The 17,523-nt window shown below is 58.9% G+C and overlaps 1 protein-coding gene across 2 annotated transcripts in view; it reads left to right on the plus strand.

Moving 5' to 3' along the window:
* The window catches only part of Kiaa0513 (KIAA0513 ortholog), a 43,179-nt gene that overhangs the window by 22,345 nt on the left and 3,311 nt on the right, over nt 1-17,523 (plus strand). Inside the window, exons 2-12 of one of the 2 annotated variants that reach the window (XM_023705155.1) lie at nt 2,919-3,353; nt 4,005-4,104; nt 5,306-5,379; nt 8,144-8,214; nt 9,489-9,684; nt 10,233-10,273; nt 10,809-10,887; nt 13,740-13,817; nt 14,666-14,695; nt 16,699-16,779; nt 16,979-17,073. In XM_023705155.1, coding sequence (XP_023560923.1) covers nt 3,028-3,353; nt 4,005-4,104; nt 5,306-5,379; nt 8,144-8,214; nt 9,489-9,684; nt 10,233-10,273; nt 10,809-10,887; nt 13,740-13,817; nt 14,666-14,695; nt 16,699-16,779; nt 16,979-17,073 — 1,171 coding nt within the window. In that variant the 5' untranslated portion in view covers nt 2,919-3,027. The remainder of the gene's footprint in view (nt 1-2,918; nt 3,354-4,004; nt 4,105-5,305; nt 5,380-8,143; nt 8,215-9,488; nt 9,685-10,232; nt 10,274-10,808; nt 10,888-13,739; nt 13,818-14,665; nt 14,696-16,698; nt 16,780-16,978; nt 17,074-17,523) is intronic. The other variant, XM_004644970.2, reaches the window with a different exon arrangement.

Here is a 17,523-nt window from a genome sequence, read left to right on the forward strand (position 1 = left end):
CCGTGTCCTAGGCCCTCCTGGTGGGGAGCAGTGTGTCTTGTTCTCAGAATGCTGAGAGCATGCTGCTGGAAGTCCCGCCAAGCTAGCCGCAGAATTGCAGGAAGTTCCAAATTCCTCCCAAGGCTCCACCCACCCACCCCACCTCCCCAAGCGACTGCTCAAGGCCTCTGCCAGGCTGTCCCAGGTGCTGGGGAAATCAGAGTTTGAGCAAAGCGCTGGAGGTGGGGTGTGTCGGGCCTCGATGCTGCAGTCACGCTGCAGCTCCCCTGCAGCTAGAGGCAGCTGGGACAGGCCCGGGCCCTCCTCTCTCCTCACAGCTGCCACCTCTGCTTACCACTCTCCAGGTCCTTGCCCGCCTTCCTACAGGGCTCCCCACCATGTGGAGCCTTTTCTGGCCCCCTCAGCCTCTCTGCCCTCCAGGAGCAGCTGCCTTTGCTGCCTGGGGGCCTATGTGTAGCTCTTGGGGTGGGGGGCTGCTGCTGTCTTCTCCTGATTTGTCCCTCGTTTCCCCAGACTGCTTTGGGCCTTGACCCTGCAGCGCTCCGGGTGCATGGGGGCCCAGGTTCTGCTTAGGTTTTTATTTAATCAGCTGTCCCCCCGTCCCCCGCAGCCACAGGCTGGTCCACAACCCCAGCAGCTCCCTTCTGGAGGCTGACTCACAGGAACGCAACAGCATGTGGAGTGAGGGCTGACAGGAGTGTCCCCAAGGACACGAGTCCCAGTTGGTGCTGAGCCCTGCCCCTCTCCCAAGTCCTGCTATCTCCCCCCTGGACACAGAAACCCAGTGTCTCAGAGTCAGGGACAGCAGGGGATCTCGGGGCTCTTGTTGGTTCTCAGCCTCACACCCAGGGCCAGGCCCTGTGGCCTTTCTGGCTATGGGGACTCCTTTCTTGTCCTGCCCAGTGGTCACCACAAGCCATCTGCGTTGTTGTGATAACGAGAAGAAACCACCAGCGCTCGTTTCTTTCTGACCCTTCCCACGAGCGCTCACAGCAGTGATCACGGGAGGTGGAATTCCCTGCCCCGCATGCCCGCGTCCAGGCAGGCCGGCGGCCTCTGGGCCCACGCTGCAGGACACGGAGCTTCCTGTCGCCGCCATTGCTTCTGCACTTACTGTGTTTATCAGCACGGTGGCTAATGCTGCGGCATGTTTCTCCACATCACTGGATGTGGGGTGGTTTTTTTTTTTAGTCTTTTGAATTATTTTCTAAAGACAAATTCCAAGTGCATGAATTCCCAAATCAGAGGGAAGGAGTGAACAAGAATTATAGCTGTGAAAGGCTTCCTGAGGGCTTACTGCTGCAACATTTGTGACTCTGTTTGACCCTGCCCTTCCCAGTATTGGGGTTATAATTTTTAAATTTTTTGTGACTCAGTAGCCGTAACTTGTGTGTTTACGCATGTGGTCGTTTGTGTGGGTTAAAGACTTGTGGAAGCACTCGGCCGTTGTATTCTGTCTCTGTGCCTTGCCTACTAGAGTCGTGGGTGTATCTTTTAGAAGATGGTTTCTCGGGGGGAGTCGAGTGCATTTCTGAGCTACACCAGGCTAACAGCTTCCTGCCACGTCCTGCAGCCCTTCCCTGCGCGTGCGGGGTCTCGTCCCCCCGCCCCACGATGTTCTGTTCTTCGGAGAGGGTGAAGCGTGGTCCCCAACCCGTGTCATTGCCCCCGATAGGAGTCGCCACCCAGAGTGTGGTCTTGGCTGGCACACGCAGCTGGTGAGGACACCGATGCCCCAGCCTGTGACTGCTGCACTCCAGCACACCTGCGCCCTGCCGCTGTCCTGCCTGGACAGCTCTTAAGCCGAGGTTTCTGCCTCTCTGTGGACCAAGGCAGACTCTGGAGGGCTCCACTGAGTGTGTGCTGAGGCTACCAGAGACCCACAGTGGCCAGCCTATGACTCGGTATTTAAAAATATCTCAGGTTGAGGAGGCTGCAGGCTCCATGATCGATTCCTGCATGCTGGGCCAGCAGACGGGGAGTGTCCTGTTGGTGCTGTTTGCCCTCCAAGAGCACTGAGTTCCGTAGTGCTGACCGGCCACTGGCCCTGCCCCTGGCAGGCTTTGCCCTGGGCCCAGGGAGACAGGAGGATGAAGGTGTGCTCCCCTCGAGGGATGGCAGTTGAGAGGCTTTACCTCTTGCTCAACTGCTGGCCCTTGTGCTGGTAGAAGGGTCCCTGGATGGGCAGGAAGCTGGGATTAGGAGCTAAATTAGGAGCTGAGATTCTACCCAGCTCTGCTGCTGTGCAACTCACGTCACTGGCCCTGACAGTACGCACGTCCACAGCCAAGTTTGTGCATCTCCCAGACATACAGCGACTCTCTTCAGTCAGGTGCCCACGCTGGGCAATGTCTGTGAGTCAAGTGAACTGTATACAGAAGCCCCCACTGGCGTGCGGCAGGAGGGGGTGCTGCTGAGGAGCAGGGAGGGGCAGGGCCCATGCCAGCTGTTCCAAGTGGCACAGGGAGGAGGGTCCAGGCAGGAGCGTCACACTTAGGAGCCTCAGGAGGCTATGAGAGGCTCTCGAGAGGCCATGCTGGCTCTGGGCTGAGGGAAGAGTGAGAGGACAGGAGCAGGACAGTGTCCTCCCCACCCTGGGCTGCCGAGGCCAACCGTGAGCACACCCGAGTGGCCCTGTGCCCAGCCCAGGCCAGTGCGTCTATGCCTGTGGCGGGTGTGTAGTTGCTGGCTTATTTAGCAGATCCTTGTTTTGTGGCCGCCACATTGCAGGAACAGGCAGCAGGGGAAACTAAGCAGCGTAGAGGCACCCTTGCTCCGCAGCGCTGCAGAGACGCCCATGCCCCTGGGTGTACCCAAGGCACTGTTTCCGTCTGTCCGCCAGCCTTGGTTGCTTAGTGTCCTGCCTGGGCAAGGGGCTCCCAAAGGCACTGATGTTTGTGTGTCTGTTTTTCCTCCAGATGCCTTAAGGCCTCCAGGTTGCCCCAGAGGACTCATCCTTGGTAGAGGTCGCGTGTGTGGTGGCAGGCTCCCTCTTGTGCGCCTTGGAGGCTGCCCCTCGACAGCACCATGGAGCCCCCGGAGGTGCCCGTGGGCTCGCTGATTGACTTCGGGACAGAGCTGCCATCCTCCCCTCCCCTGGAGGCTGCACCTGCCCTCCAGGATGGGGACGGCTCTCTGGGTGAGGCTGCATCTGAGAGTGAAGCCACCGAGTCCGCAGACAGCGAGAACGATGTGGGCGAGTCACCGTCACACCCCTCCTGGGACCAGGACCGCTGCTCCTCCTCTAGCGAGTCCTTCTCCTCTAGCCAGAGTGCAGAGTCGGCCCAAGATGAGGAGGCCCTGGCTCTCCGAGAATTCATGCGTGGCTACGTGGACAAGATCTTCTCCGGAGGGTAGGTCTGCCCCTCCCCAAGACCTCCTGGGGCCACACTGTTGCTTTCACCCAGCCAGGATACATGGGGCGTCTCTAACAGACCCCCTGCTGGGCATGGTGGCATAGGCCTGTCATCCCAGCACCCGGGTGGCAGAGGCAGGAGGATTGCTGAGAGTTTGAGGCCAACCTGGTCTACATAGCAAGATCCTGTCTCAAAAAAAAAAAAAAAAAAAAAAAAAAAAATCCCTCCCCAAAAAGGCTCCCTCTAAGAAGAATATATGCAGTGTATTATTTGTTGAAACTGTACTTTCGATTTGATTTGAAACTGTCTCATTGCTATATGTTTATCAATAAAACTTTGAAAAAAAAAAAAAAAAAAAAAAAAAGGCTCCCTGAGCCTGGCTCCACTGGACAGCTGCCTCTGGGCGCAGCATGCTGCAGATGCGTGGGCTACCCAGGTGGTTCTGGGGCTGCTGTGTGGGAGCTCCTGGGGGAATGGTCACCAGAACACCTGGGCTCCTTGCCCTAGGGGACCAGTTCCTGCAGGGTCTTGGGGAGGGCGAAGACGCCCAGGTGCCAGGTGAGCGCCACCCCCTCCTCCCTCCTCTGCCAGCTGCACAGGTTTGTTCTGGGAGCTGAAAGGCTTTGCTTTCCCTCTGCCTGTCTCCAGGGAGGACTTGGACCAGGAGGAGAAAGCCAGGTTCGGGGAGTACTGCAGCAGCGAGGATGGTAAGGGCCGAGAGTGGTTCGCCCGCTACGTGAGTGCCCAGGTGAGGCCCCCTGGGTGCCGGGAGGGGGCTTCCTCTTAGGGAGGAGCTGGCCAGAGGCCAGGACCTCGATGTCTCCTTGGTTCCACTTTGGGGACATGAGTCAGAGCAGCTGGGTGCGGGGCACACACCTGTGATCCTAGACTCTGGGAAGCTGAGGCGGGAGATTACAAGTTCAAGCCCAGCATAGGCAATTTAGGGACTTAGTGAGACCCTGTTTCAAAATCAAAAGTTTAGAAGGGCTGGGGAGGGAGCTCAGTGGGCACCAGATGTGCAGGAAGCGGTCACTCAGAGAATGGAGGAAGGGGCCCAGGGCGGTGTGGGCACAGTGCCCCCGGGGCAGGAGAGGGTGTCAGCCAAAGTTCTAGGGAAGCGCCTTTTGAAACCCAGGCTCAGCCGGGCTGGTGGTGCGCGCCGGTAGTCATCCCAGCGCTCAGCCTGGAGGACTGCCGTGCGCTTGAGGCCAGCCCAAGCTGCATAGCAAGACCCCTTCTTGAATAAATTAAACAGATAAGCCCAAGTGCATGATCCCTGTCCACACAGTTTATTAAATGGCCTGCAAAACTCAGTATTTTCAAAAGGTGGCCTAGGGGCTGGGGATGTAGCTCAGCAGCATCAGTGCCTGCCTGACAAGCACAGGGTCCTGAGTTCAATCCCTGGTACCGCAAAAAAAAAAAAAAAAAAAATCTAAGCTACAGCATTAATCTCTGGGGCCAGGGAGATGTCTCAGTGGACTAAGCACTTCCCTCGCAAGCACAAGGGCTGAGTTCAATTCCCTGGTTCCGTAAAGGAAAAAAAAGGTGGCATATTCCAGAAAATGAGAGCCTGTAAAGACAGCTGTGCTAGGGGAGTGCAAAGGACCCTTGCAGGCGTGTGGTGTGTTCTTCATGTGAAATGAGACTGCAGCAGAAGCCAGCTGCGCACAGAGCCTGCACCCAGGCGCACCTGCCCCTGTCCTCGGGCTCTCATCCCTCTACTTTGCCGGGTTGCGTGGGTGGGCGTTCTGTGACTCAGGAGGGCACCCCGCGGGAACGCATGGGCGAGAGCATCGTGCTGCGTGTACCACCCGCCCAGGGTTCTGGCAGAAGGGAAGCGCCATCCAGGGGCAGCGTGGCTGTGCTGTGAGCCTCATGCTGCCCCCCCCCCCCCGAGTGCTGCTGCGCGCGTCCCTGGGCCCCACTGACAGCCTCGCCTCTCTGCACAGCGCTGCAACTCCAAGTGTGTGTCGGAGCCAACCTTCTACCGCCTGGTGCAGTCCTTCGCTGTGGTGCTGTTCGAGTAAGTGCCGCCTCCCCTGCCCCCAGGCAGCCGGCTGAGTCACTGCAGTCACCAGCTGCAGGTGCTCCAGCAGGAGCGCAGACAGGCAATTGGGACCTTATCTCCCAGGAGCAGAGCCTCCTCCTCCCAGCTAGATGACATTGGGGCTGCAGCTGGTGGAAGATTGCCTCCCACCCTGGGGACTAGCTAGGCCCGGAAGGCCACCCTCCCCTGGGGTCCGGAGCAGTTCCATTTCCTGTGGGAAGCACTTCCGGCTGTGTGCTGCCACCTCATGCCAGTCCACCCTCACGATGTGTGGGGCCAGTAGCTGCTCTGTGGGATGTGGGTGGCCAAAAGGGCAGAGCTGGGGACCTGAGAGGTATGGCCAGCCCTTTACCACCTGTGCCCACCTGTTGGCGAGGGAGAGGGTCCCAGGGACAGTGGCTCTAGGATGGCCAGGCCCCCCTTACTGCCTCAGTCCCTGATCAGAGCAGGTGCCCGGCCCTCCAGCATCGAAAGGAAGGGGTGCTTTTCTGCTGGGGGCTGCACAGCATGTAGTAACCTGAAGCCTTGTCTGCAGCTGGGTAGAGAGGAGGGGCTCTGTGGCGGGGACGGGCCAAGGGTGCAGCATTTGGCCTCAGGGAAGCACCTACTGGGGCCCTGCCTGTCCTCCTGTCCTGCCTTGTCCCCTGTACCCCATATGCCCACCTCATCACCGAGTCCCTTCCCACCCTGTGCTCTGTGCTCACCTGGATGACAGTAGAGTGGAGGTGGCTGCTCTTCCATCTTTGCCTGTCTCCGCTGCCCTGGGAACACAGCAGGGGCTGGGTGGAGAGGACCACAGGAGAGCAGGGACCCATCTTCCTGTGCTGGCTTCCTGTGCCCAGGGCAGGCAAACATAGCCCTTGGATCTGGGAAGTCAGTGGAAGGGGGCCCAGTGGCCTGTGGCCTGGGCTCTAAGCACCTCCACAGCACAGACCTTCAGAGCTCTGAGCACTCTCAGGAGCTCTTGTTCTGCATAAGTTGCTCTCATCCTGCACAGAATTTATGGATTGTATATGTTGTAGTTTATAGTAGTGTTGGTTTTACTTTGTTCTTTGCTTGCCCATCTTTTATAGTTTTGTTAATAGCTTAGTTCTTGACATTGATTAGATTGCTTTTTCAGTGCTAGCAATTGATCCCAGTGGCCTGGGCATGCTAGGTAAGTACTTTACTGAGGTATATCCCAGCTCCTGCCCTAAAATATTTTTTTTTAAAACAAAAACAGCCCTTATACCTACTATCTAGGTGATTTCTATTGACCTTCTTTTAAAAGTAACAATTGGCTCAGCTTAAAAACTAAGCAGAAGGGTCGGCCAAATAGTTCAGCAGATTAAAGCATCTGCAAGTAGGCACAGGGGCTGGGGGATTCGATCCCCTGGGCCTGCCATGCTGGCCCCACCCCCAGGGCACACTGAGAGGCAAATGAGACCAGGTGTGGTGGCATGTGCCTGTAATCCCAGCACTTGGGAGGCTGTAAACAGGAGAGTCACTACAAGTGTGATCTAGTAGAAGACCATGAACACCCTGTAGACCCTTCCCTAAAATACAGGAAGAAAAAAAAAAAAAAAGACTAAGCAGAAAAGAACAGCGTAACAGGGGCCAGCATAGGCTGGACACCGTGGAGGCGGCGCAGTTGCATGTTCCAGCTGGGCAACTTAGGAACTTTGCAAGAGCCTGTCTCAATATTTAAAAAACAAAAGATAGAAAGGGGCTGGGAACGTAGCTCAGTGCAAAGACCCTGGTCACGCAGGAAGGGAGGGCAGGCAAGGAGGAAGGCAAAGCCTGGACGGACTGGGTGCTCCTCCCTCCTGCCTTGCGCCACCTCTCTTTCCACCCACCAGGACCCCAGCAGTGACGCGTAGAGCAGCGCACAGATCTTCCTCCTGGAAGGCTGTACCTACACGCGGCCCTGTGTGTGCAGCCACGTGACATTCGCCCGTGCACTGTGTCCCATGTGTGCAGCTCAGGCCATGCACACGGACATTCAGACTGCTCTTCCCACTTACAGTGTGGCTCTTGGTACTGTCACTGGGTCACTTCCTTGTAGAAGAAAAGCATCTATATGTATCCAATGACCAAGGAGATAGCTCAGCAGCGTAAGTGCCTGCCTAGCAAGCTCAAGGTCCTGAGTTCAATCCCTGGTACAAAAAAATTCAAAATCTGTAATCTCAGCACAAGACACCATAGTGTGACTGGTTACATTGGTAGAATGCCACTTAGTAAGTACATCTGTCTCTTCCATATGATAATTACTCCGATTTCTGAGGAGTGACAGGAAGAAGAGGTGTCTGTCCCTGGGCTGTGGTTCTCACAGTGGTGTCCCTGAGCTAGACTGTGGGGCAGCAGCATCCCAGGAATTTGTAGGAACAGACTCTCAGGCTTGCAGGCCCCCTGAGTCAGGCCCGCACCCTCCCTGTCCTCGAAGGATCCGTACACTGCTGCTGACCCGAGGACTCGTGCTCTGACCGCAGTTCCAGGCCGACTCCTGGCCGCAGCTGCTTAGCTTGGCTTCTTGGGCCTTGACTTTGACCTTCAAAGTCAAGCTTGGGGGCTGTGAAGGTCTTCCTGCTGGAGTCAGGCCGTCCCCTGGAGACAGCGTTCCCAGTCGGGCCAGGGGATGCTGCTGGGCACTCCTGCCCTGGCCTCTCTGGAGCGTAGGGGCCGGTGGGTGGCGAAGCACTGGGGGCTGGTTGCGTGAGCCCAGCTAGAGGCCTCTGGCCAGTCACCCTTCCTGTCGCTTCAGATGCCATCAGATGGACGACTTCGGGCCTGCCAAGAACCTCATGACCATGTGCTTCACCTACTACCATGTCGGTAAGATGGGCCGTTGGGTGGAGCCCCTTGAGGGGGAAGGCTTGCCAGGGACAGTGAGACGGCGGCGGGGACTTTCTCCACAGTGAGAGAACAGAAGCAGTGGTAGGGAGGGAAGAGCAGGAGGAGCCACAGTCCACAGAGAGGAAGGTCGCAGTGCGGGGAGACTGGAGGGAGGGCCGTGGCTTAGCCTCCCAGCGAGACAGGTCGTGGAGGGGGCTGGGGCACAGGGCCAGTCAGTCCAGGATGTGGAATGCAGCAAGCCCCTCTGGTGGAGACCTCCCAGGGGGAGCAGCATATTCCCTTGGTGCTGAGCTGCACACCTCCTGGGCTCACTGCACTGCAGCCGTGGGCCGAGGCAGCCCGGCTGCCTGAGTCCGGCTGGCTGGAGACCTGGTTCAAGCAGCCCGAGCCACGCTCCTGTCCAGAACACCCCTCTTAAGACACAGCCCGTGCCCTCTGCACGTGGCTCCATCCTCTGCATGCCCGTGGCCCGGGTGGCAGCAGCTGGCGTGTCTGCCAGAGCTCCCAGGCAGGATGCCACAGGACGGATGCCTGGCATACACAGGCTCTGCATGCCAGGTCATGCCTCAGTCCCTTGGGCCACGTGGGAAGTTGTCCTCTCAGAAGATGGCTTGGATCAGGCTCAGTCCACGTGCCAGAAGTCCCCACACAGGGAGGCAGGAGGCTCACAAGCTCAGCCTGGCCAGGCACCGTAGCGACCTAAGGAGAGCAGCTCAGGAGGAAGGCGAGGGAGGCCGGGGGTGCGACTCAGTGTGAAGGGCAGCCAGACAAAGGCGGGTTGGCGCTGCTTGCCCGATCCAGGCCCTCACAGGCCCCTTCCGCCACCAGAGCCCACACTCTGGTCTCCTGCGGAGGCCCCGCCCTGTCCTAGGCTCCCACCGCCCCGGGGCACCTCTGCTCTCCTTGCTGCCGCCAGTTCACACCAGCAGGCACTGTCCAGACACCACGGGCTCACCCTGCACCTTGGGCGCCCCCCACCCCAGCCGGGCCACGGTCAGGCTTCTCTGCCGAACTCCGTGTGCGGAATCCATCCTGCTCCCTCGGAGTCCGCAGGGCTGCGCCTGCCTGTCTCTTTCACGCTGGTTCTGGCTGAGTGTGCAAAGGCAGTGCTCCGCGATGCCCTAGAGGGAGGCCCGGCCCTCCCGGTCCCCACACTGTCAGGGCCATCGCTTCTGCCTCCTTCAGAGCACATGGGCAGGCTGCTCTCGCCCTCTGCTGCACCCGGGAGCGCCCTCACCCTGCCCCTTTCTCAGGCAAGCCGAATCCCCTGCCCGCGGAGCCCAGGGAAAGGGCAGCTGGCAGCATCGACGCCTACCTGAAGTCAGCCAACAGCTGGCTGGCCGAGAAGAAGGACATCGCGGAGCGGCTGCTGAAGAACACGGAGAATGTGAAGGGCTTCTTCGGGGGGCTGGAGACCAAGCTGAAGGGGCCCCTGGCCAGGAGGAGCGAGTGAGTGTGGTGGGGCAGGTGTGTTCACCTGTCCAGTCCCCCGGTGTGACCCACCTGGCTTTCCGGGGCTCCAGGCAACGTGGCAGCGTGTCCCTGACATGTAGCGTGTGAGGCCGGCATGTTTCTGGGACCGACGTGCATAGGCTGGGGGGCGGTTGGGTAGGTTACTGCCACCAGGCCACAGAAGAGACCCGAGAAGGCCACTGTGGCAGGGCAGTGGGGCTTCGGCCAGAACTAAAGGCCTGAGTGCCGTGAGGCACCGTGGCACACACGCCGAGATGCCCATACAGACGGAACACTTGGGCACAAGGGAAGAGGGAGCCCGCAGCTCCACCCCACGCCCCTGAGCTACTCCAGCGGCGTGGGAGCAGCCTCATTCCTCCCCAGTCACGTGGTCTGGGACTGGAGAAATCCACCCAGGTCAGGCAGCTGGTCAGGTCCTGATTTCACGAACATCTCAGAAAAACCATGCGGATAGACACAGCCTGCTCAAAGGTGTGGTGTTTCTTCAGAGAAAATATTTGTCATCCCAGTGGTTTCTCTTCCAGGGATGATGAAAACAAACTCAAGGACAAGCAGCCCAAGACTGGTGAGGACTTGGTCCTGGGAGCCTGAAAAGCCTGGTCCTGTGGGGCGAGGCCGGGAGGGGGTCTGTGGGCGGGGCTCGTGGAGAGGTGGGGCCGGTGGGGGCAGGGCCTGGCCTGGTCTCCTAACCCAGACCCCACAGGGATCTTCAGCCCGCTCACCATCAGGGCTTCCCGTCCCTCACGTGACACAGGCTGCTGCCCTAGAGCAGCGATGGCAGCCTTGTGGAGCTCTTGCTGACACACACAACCTGCTGCGTGCCTGCGTGGCTTCTGCTGCCCTCGAGGATCCTGAGTCCCTCTGTACTTTCTTACTGAATTTCTGGGGAAGAGCCTCTTCTCTAGGAGGGCACACAGCACTGAAGGTCTCTATCCCAGGGAGGTCGATAGAGTGCCACAGTGCAGGGACACCGCAGCCTGTCATGCGGCATCACCCTGGCAGTGTCTCTGTGACATGGTGGTGGGACAGGGTGAGGTGTGGCCTGGGGAGCTGTGGCCCTCACCCCACCTTCACCCAGCCACCTGTTCCCTCTGCTGCAGTGACAGTGCCCAGCCCTGAGGAGGAGCCAAAGGGGGAGAAGATCTACCTGTACACACACCTGAAGCAGCAGCCCATATGGTAAGGCCCTGCGTCACCTGGGGCAGCACTGCGCCCAGCTGCCCGTGTTCCCGTGGGAAATGGCATTCACATCCAAGGTGGCCAGAATGGAAGAGCCGAGCGCTCACAGTGTTGGCAAGGGTGTGCTGAAAGGAGAGGTCTCCCCGCCGCAGGGCTGAGTGGGTAGCAACCAGCCGTCCTTCCAGATGTGTACCCAAGAGAGCAGGACGCCGGCCTCTGGAGCCTGTGCCCAGAGGTGCACAGTGGTGCCATTCTGGAGCCAAGCGGGCACAGCCCAGCCATCCACCACTGGTGCAAGGGTTAGCAGGGTGTGGTCTGTCCACGTCACACAAAAAGGTGTGAAGTGACACACACCCCAACGATGGCCCACAGACACGTGGTGCAGATGATAACATGGTGGCCACAGGGGCCACGGATCCTGGCTCCAGTCCCATTGGTCATGCAGAAGGGGCTGTTCCCGAGCCAGAGTGAGCCAGTGTTGCAGGGCCGGGTCAGGGATGAGGGCGCCCTCGTGGGTCAGAGCTTCGGTGTGGGCGCTGGCGGCCCCTGAGATGGCTGCGACACCTCTGCCCGAGCAGCGCTGGCTGGCCGCTACTTCTGTGATCCTGGAGGTTGAGCTGAGGCTACCGCCTCCGCCCTTTTAAAAATGTTTACCTTCTGAGGAGAAAAGCAAGACTTAACTGATGGAAGATACTTGTTTCTTGGCCTTGAACAGCTGTCAGGTTAGTGATTAGATAAGTTTAATCCCATTAGTGTATCATAAATAGACCTTTCAGAAGTGTAGACAGAGTAATGGAATTGCTGGTGAGGGAGCCATGACGCCTGGCATGGAAAGGTGTTCCGAAGTCTTGGGTCGGAAGGAGTGACCAGTTAAAACATGGACGTTCAGCCTATTTTATTTTGCTGGTGTAGATAGGCATGTATCTATGTACTTTCGCTTTTGTAAAATCAATTTTTCCAATAATGTAATACATTAGTTTACTTATGAAGGTACTTGGGCAGAATTAAAAGTTGCTGCAGTGTTAACGAAAACTGTAATTAAAATGCAACTTGTAGAACCAAAGGAAATAAAGGCTGTGCGTAGGGTTTTAAATTGTCTTCTGAACAGGAGTTTCTTAAATTTGTTGATTTGGAACAAATGAAGGTCAGTTCTTTAGATCTATGCTAGTTATAAGACAGATAAATGCAAAAACACCTTGTAATTTCATGTGGAATCATTAAAATCAGGTTTCCTGAGTTATTGACCTACTATGGATGGTAGTACACACTGGTTAGACTACATCAATTTCACATTTTAAAAATGATCTGTACATTTACAAATTTTATTTCAACTTGGAGACAAGATTACTTTGCCAAATAAATGTATTATTCCTATAATGCAATAAAATGTAAATCAGAAGAAAAAAATACTTATCTTTTGAGGCAGGATCTTGCTAAATTTCCCAGACTGAGCTCAAACTTGTAATCCTACTCAGCTTCCCAGAGAGCTGGGGTTCCAGGCATCACGCCTGGCTACATCGTGCACTTACGTATCTTGCATGCCGGGAATGGAACCTAGAGCCTGGCCCGGCAAGGCAGGTGCCACGCTGCCAAGCACCCCAGCCCACGTTGAATGCACTGAGAGAGAGATTGCATGATGTGTAGATTATGTCCCAACAGTGTGTGTGTGTGTGTGTGTATAGGTGGGTGGGCACATATAAAACGAAGGTTGTGGTTGAAGTGCAGACTAGCTGCGATGGCCGGTTCTGGCTCAGGTGTGTCCCCCCAGGGCAATCCCCGCAGTGGTGTGAGGCGGTGAAGGGTAAGGCTTTGCCCCGCGATAAGATCTTGGGCACAGCCCTGGAAGGTGCTGGAGTTGCCCAGACTGTGGTTTCCACTCCATCAGGAGTGTGTGGTCAGCACATGGCTGCCCAGGTGCCCTGCCCCTTCTAGGTTGTGGTATAGAGGGGACCCCAAGATGCTGGAGGGAGGGACTTCCCAGCTGCAGGAGTTAAGGCCACAGACTCCTCTTTCCTGTATGTGTCGCCTGGTGTTGGATCTCTTTTCCTGTACACCTGCTGGCTGTGGGTGTCTGTGCTGTTCTCAGAACCAAACAGACCACGTCCCCAGTGGAGATGGCACCTGGCGCCTGGCTTGGGGGAGTGGGTTGTCCTTGGAGCCCCAGGCCTCCCTCTCTCAGTGTGCTTCACCAACCCACAGGTGCGGTGCTGGCACCTGAGATCGCAGGTGTCAACCACAGCCTCCCTCAAAGGTCACAGGTGAGCTGCTGTTTATCCACAGCCGGCTATGGTTCAGTGAGGAGCGTCCCAGGATGCACTTGGGCTGGGCCAGGGCTGGGTCCCTCCTGGGACCAGCGCCTGCTCTTGGCCTCCCTGCTGCCTATCACTGGAACAGGGCAGGGCAGACTTCCCTGTGTGGGCTGCGTCGTGAGTATTTTAGGTTTCCTGGCCTCTGCTCCAACCACACAGCTGTGTTTCGCTCTTTGGTGGCCAGAGCGCATAGATAACAGGCTCCTGAGCCCAGGAAACCCTGCCCTACAGATTTGGCCCCAGGTGGTAGTTTGGCCAGCCAGCCTGACTTCCTCACGTGAGTCCTCGTGACCTGCGTCCCCTCAGCACAAGTGTCCCTGTCAGGGCCCCACTGACCTTCAGAGACCCCTGGCCATCCACTTCCTCTCGGGAACCTGGAGGGGGACAAAAGGGGGCAGTGGCGGCAAAGCCAAGGTTTGCAGCTCTGAGCCCTCTGAGCTCACCTGGGCGTGGGGCGGGCCTGTGCTGCCCTGCGTCGTCACTGTCTTTGGCTCCACATAGACGCGCAGTGGCCAGGGAGTGCTCACACACCTCCTCCTGCAGGCACACGCTGAGGTTCTGGAACGCTGCCTTTTTCGATGCTGTCCACTGTGAGAGGAGGAAGCGATCCCCGACCACCAGGTAGGAGCCCAGGACGCCTGGCTCCCTGGGGCACGGTCCTCTTTCCTAGTTTCTGGTGGCAGAATGGCTGAGGTGCCCTGGGGCCCCACTGGCTGCCTGAGGCTCCGATGCTCATGCTTGGGGTGGGCGGGAGGGGGTGCTCAGCTTGCATGAGTGCTTTTAGCCCGGCTCTGGCATGACTTGGCCTGACCCTCCTCTAACACTGCAAACCGCTGCGGAATGAGCCTGCCAGGACCCCACAATCCTGCTGCCCACTGTGTGCAGCCAGTGTCCTGGGGCCTGGCTGCCGAGGAGCTCCTGGGGTGTCCACCCCAGGCTGCTGCACAGGCAAGAAGCCGCTTCTGAAAGCCCAGGTGGCCGAGGGCTCCAGAAGTCAGGCCGGCACCGGGTGCCCTTCATGCCCAGGAGCCGTGTGACTTTGAGGTCTCCGAGCCTCTCAGTCTTGGTCCCCAAGATAAGGGAGTGTGCTTCTCCCTAGTGGAGGCCTGAGCCTCCCTGATGGCCGGCAGCAGTGGAGCAGAGGGCAGGGTGGGGGCCTGGCTCTGCCACTGAGGGGCGGCCTCCGCAGCCCTTCTGCCCACCTGTACTTCACAGCAGTGGCTCCCTCTCCCGGGGAAGAAGAGGGGGCTCCTGGGGCCCGAGGCCAAGCTCTAGTGGGAGACTCAGTGAGGGAGGTGCTGAGCTTCCAGGGGCACTCTGGGCTCCAGGTGGCTGTGCGTCTGTCCGGGCAGCCTGTCTCTGTCCTCTCCATCCTGCCTGTGACAACCCTCTCTGCTCATTCCTCTCCACCCACATCTCGCATGACTCTGACATGTTCCTCTGTTTACCTGTTTCTGCTGCCGCTCCAGAGGGGATGCTGGAGAGCAGGAGGATGAGAGGTGTGTGTGTCCCCGTGACTCTGTCACTCCCAGTGCCCGCAGGGAGGGAGGGCGTCCTGTCCCGGCCGGAGTACCTGGGCCACCCTAAGGCAGGTGCAGCGTGGGCTCGGCAGAGAACAGGCGGGTAGGAAGCCTCCATGGTGGAACAGCCTTGCCAAGCCCACCTTGAGACCACAGGGGGACCCTGAGTGCCTCCCATGGGACACAGTAGTGTGGGATGCTGGGCCAGCAGGCTTGGGCCATGTCGAAGTACCACTGGGGTCCCAAGAATTGCCAGGCAGAGCTGATTCATGCGGGCCTGAGGTGCCGCATGTGTAGTCCCAACAGTGTCAGGCATCCCCTGCTGTGTGTTCATTCAAAGATCTGTCGGAGGTACCCGGTGTGGCTGCCCTGTAGAGGGCTCACCCTCAGGTGCTTCCTGGACCCTGATGTGTGGGTCACGGGCACTGCCTACAGAGTGGTGACCCACACAGCCTGGCTCCGTCGCTGGAAGGATACTTGGGTGAACAGACCTCCTCTAGCCAGCGAGACCCCCAAGCCCCAGTGTTCCCAGGGACAGTGACAGAATGCCACAGAACACAGCTGCTTGGCATAGGATGGGGGCACTGTGGCCTCCCTGAGCTCAGGTCTGAGACTGCGGGGTCAGAACCCCGCAGAGGAGCCGCCAGCCTCCCTGCCTCCACCCCAGCCTCCTGCAGGCCCCAGTGCCCGAGTAGTCTGTGCGGTCCCTTCCTCTTGGGCCCCAGAGGCAGGGAAGGTGTGTCTCCCTGTCAGCAGTCTCACTCGGGCAGCCTTGGTTATGTGTGGGAGGAGTCTCATGTTCCACGGCCAGTGTGCAGGGCTGGTGGGAAGAGGTCCCAGGTGTAGTGCTGACACAGCAGGCAGGAGGCCCACTCCCCGTGGGCCATGGCACGTGGATGGTTGCCATGCAGTCCAGGCTGTGCAGCACCCCATCCACACACCTGTCCATGGTAGGCTGGTGGTGCTGTGGGCATCGTGTGCCCAGCCAATCCTAAGGGTACTATGGAGGGCGGAGAAAGACAGCGGTGCCCTGCCATCACCACAAGGAACTGGAGGTGGCCTCTGCTGTCCCCAAGTCCTGAGGCCCCTCCCAAGCTGCACAGCAGGGACCCAGGCAGCAGGGTGGGCAGGGCAGGGCTTGTGTCCGCCCTTCTGTTTCTCTGTGGCCTCTCCCTGCTCCAGACCCCTCCCTCCTCTGCACCTCTCTTTTCGTGTTCTTTCTCTAAGCCTTCCTCAGCCAGCCTTGTCCGCTGAGTGTCCTCTTGTGGGAAATGGGCACAAGGGAATGCCCTCCAGCCTGCAGCTGGCCCCCTTGGCCTGAGACCCTGCTGTATGCCAGGGCAGGAAGGCGCCCCCTGGTGGCTCCTGGTGGCCCTGCACCTTGTGTGTGGAGCAGGTTTCAATACCTTACCTCCAAGAACCCACAGGGCTTTCTGTACCCCTGGGGCAGGTGACACTGTGGCATCACCACCCAATGCATGTGCAGAGACAGAGGACGAAGCCCTTCCTTGGGCCCTGCCCTGGGGGTGGCAACATTCTAGAGCTGAAGCTCGCCCACCCGCCTGGGGCTCAGCCAGTGCTCAGGTGGGGCACCTGGATCTCCTCCTGGTGCTGGAGGGGGAGGGGGCACCGGCGGAACAGAGTCACCCCCAGATGGTGCCGTGGGGCCCCTCTGAAGAAGGGATGGTGGCTCTCAGCTCCGCCGCAGGCTCCTGCAGACACTGCCCCCTGTTGTCCCTGTAACACCATGCCCGGCCCTGTGTTTATCAAGGGGGCTGGGCCGTAGGAGGACTGCAGGCGTAGAGAGCCATCTAGCTTGTGGGTCTCTTCCTGGCAAGAGAAGGAAATAAGTCATGTGGCGGGCTCCCCCGGCTAACGGCCAGGGTCCTGGCACGCTGCGTGTGTCACCCGCCTCAGCAGAGCTGGAGGGCCATGGGCACTGTCTGAGCCCATCCCGCTCTCCTGTCCCTCCTGTGCTGCAGGGAGAAGTGGTGCCACATGACCCAGGAGGAGCGCGACGACAGCCTGCGCTTCAATGAGAACATCACCTTCGGGCAGCTGGGGTAAGAAGCAGGCCCTGCCAGCCACGTGCCAAACAGGGACGGCTGGCAAGTGGCGTCCCCCACTCTGCTCCCCCACTCCTCCGTCCCTGGTCAGCCCACCCTGCACCCCGAAGCTGAGCTGCAGAGTCCCTGCAGGGGTGGCCTGGCCGGGGGCCCCTGCCCGGGGTGTGGGGCCGTGACCACCTGGTATTCCCTGCAGCACCTTCACCCACAACATGCTGGCCTTTGGGCTGAGCAAGAAGCTGTGTGGAGACTTCCTGAAGAAGCAGGCCGTGATCGGCAGCCTGGACCAGGGTGAGGTGTGGGGCAGGCTGTGGCTTCTGCCCGCCAGGGAGCTCCTGAGATGGCCAGGGGCCCCGCCGGCTGACCCATGTGCTGGCCACAGGGGGAACGCACACACTTGCGCCCACACTCGGGTGCAGTACAGAGCCAGACCCAGGCACGAGCTGGCCCCTGCTGAGTGGTCACAGCATAACCACACCACAGTGAGTGCACAGAGGAGGGGAGGCCCTTGGTCACCGGAGCCCTGGCTCTGGATCAGCAGGCTGCTGAGCTGTCCTTTTGCTGTGACTCTCTGCCACCCGTCTGTCTTCCTCTCGGTCCTCAAGGCCTTGCACACGATGTGTATTTGCATGGACCAAGATGCCTAAAAGAGATATCTTCCCACCCACACCCTAGTCGGGGCCCTGGAGGAGCGGCTGCTGAGCCAGCCCGCACTGGCTAGGGCAAGGATGCGCTTCCCAG

Source organism: Octodon degus, unplaced genomic scaffold (genome assembly GCF_000260255.1).
Source record: "Octodon degus isolate 3935 unplaced genomic scaffold, OctDeg1.0 scaffold00215, whole genome shotgun sequence".
NCBI lineage: Eukaryota > Metazoa > Chordata > Mammalia > Rodentia > Octodontidae > Octodon > Octodon degus.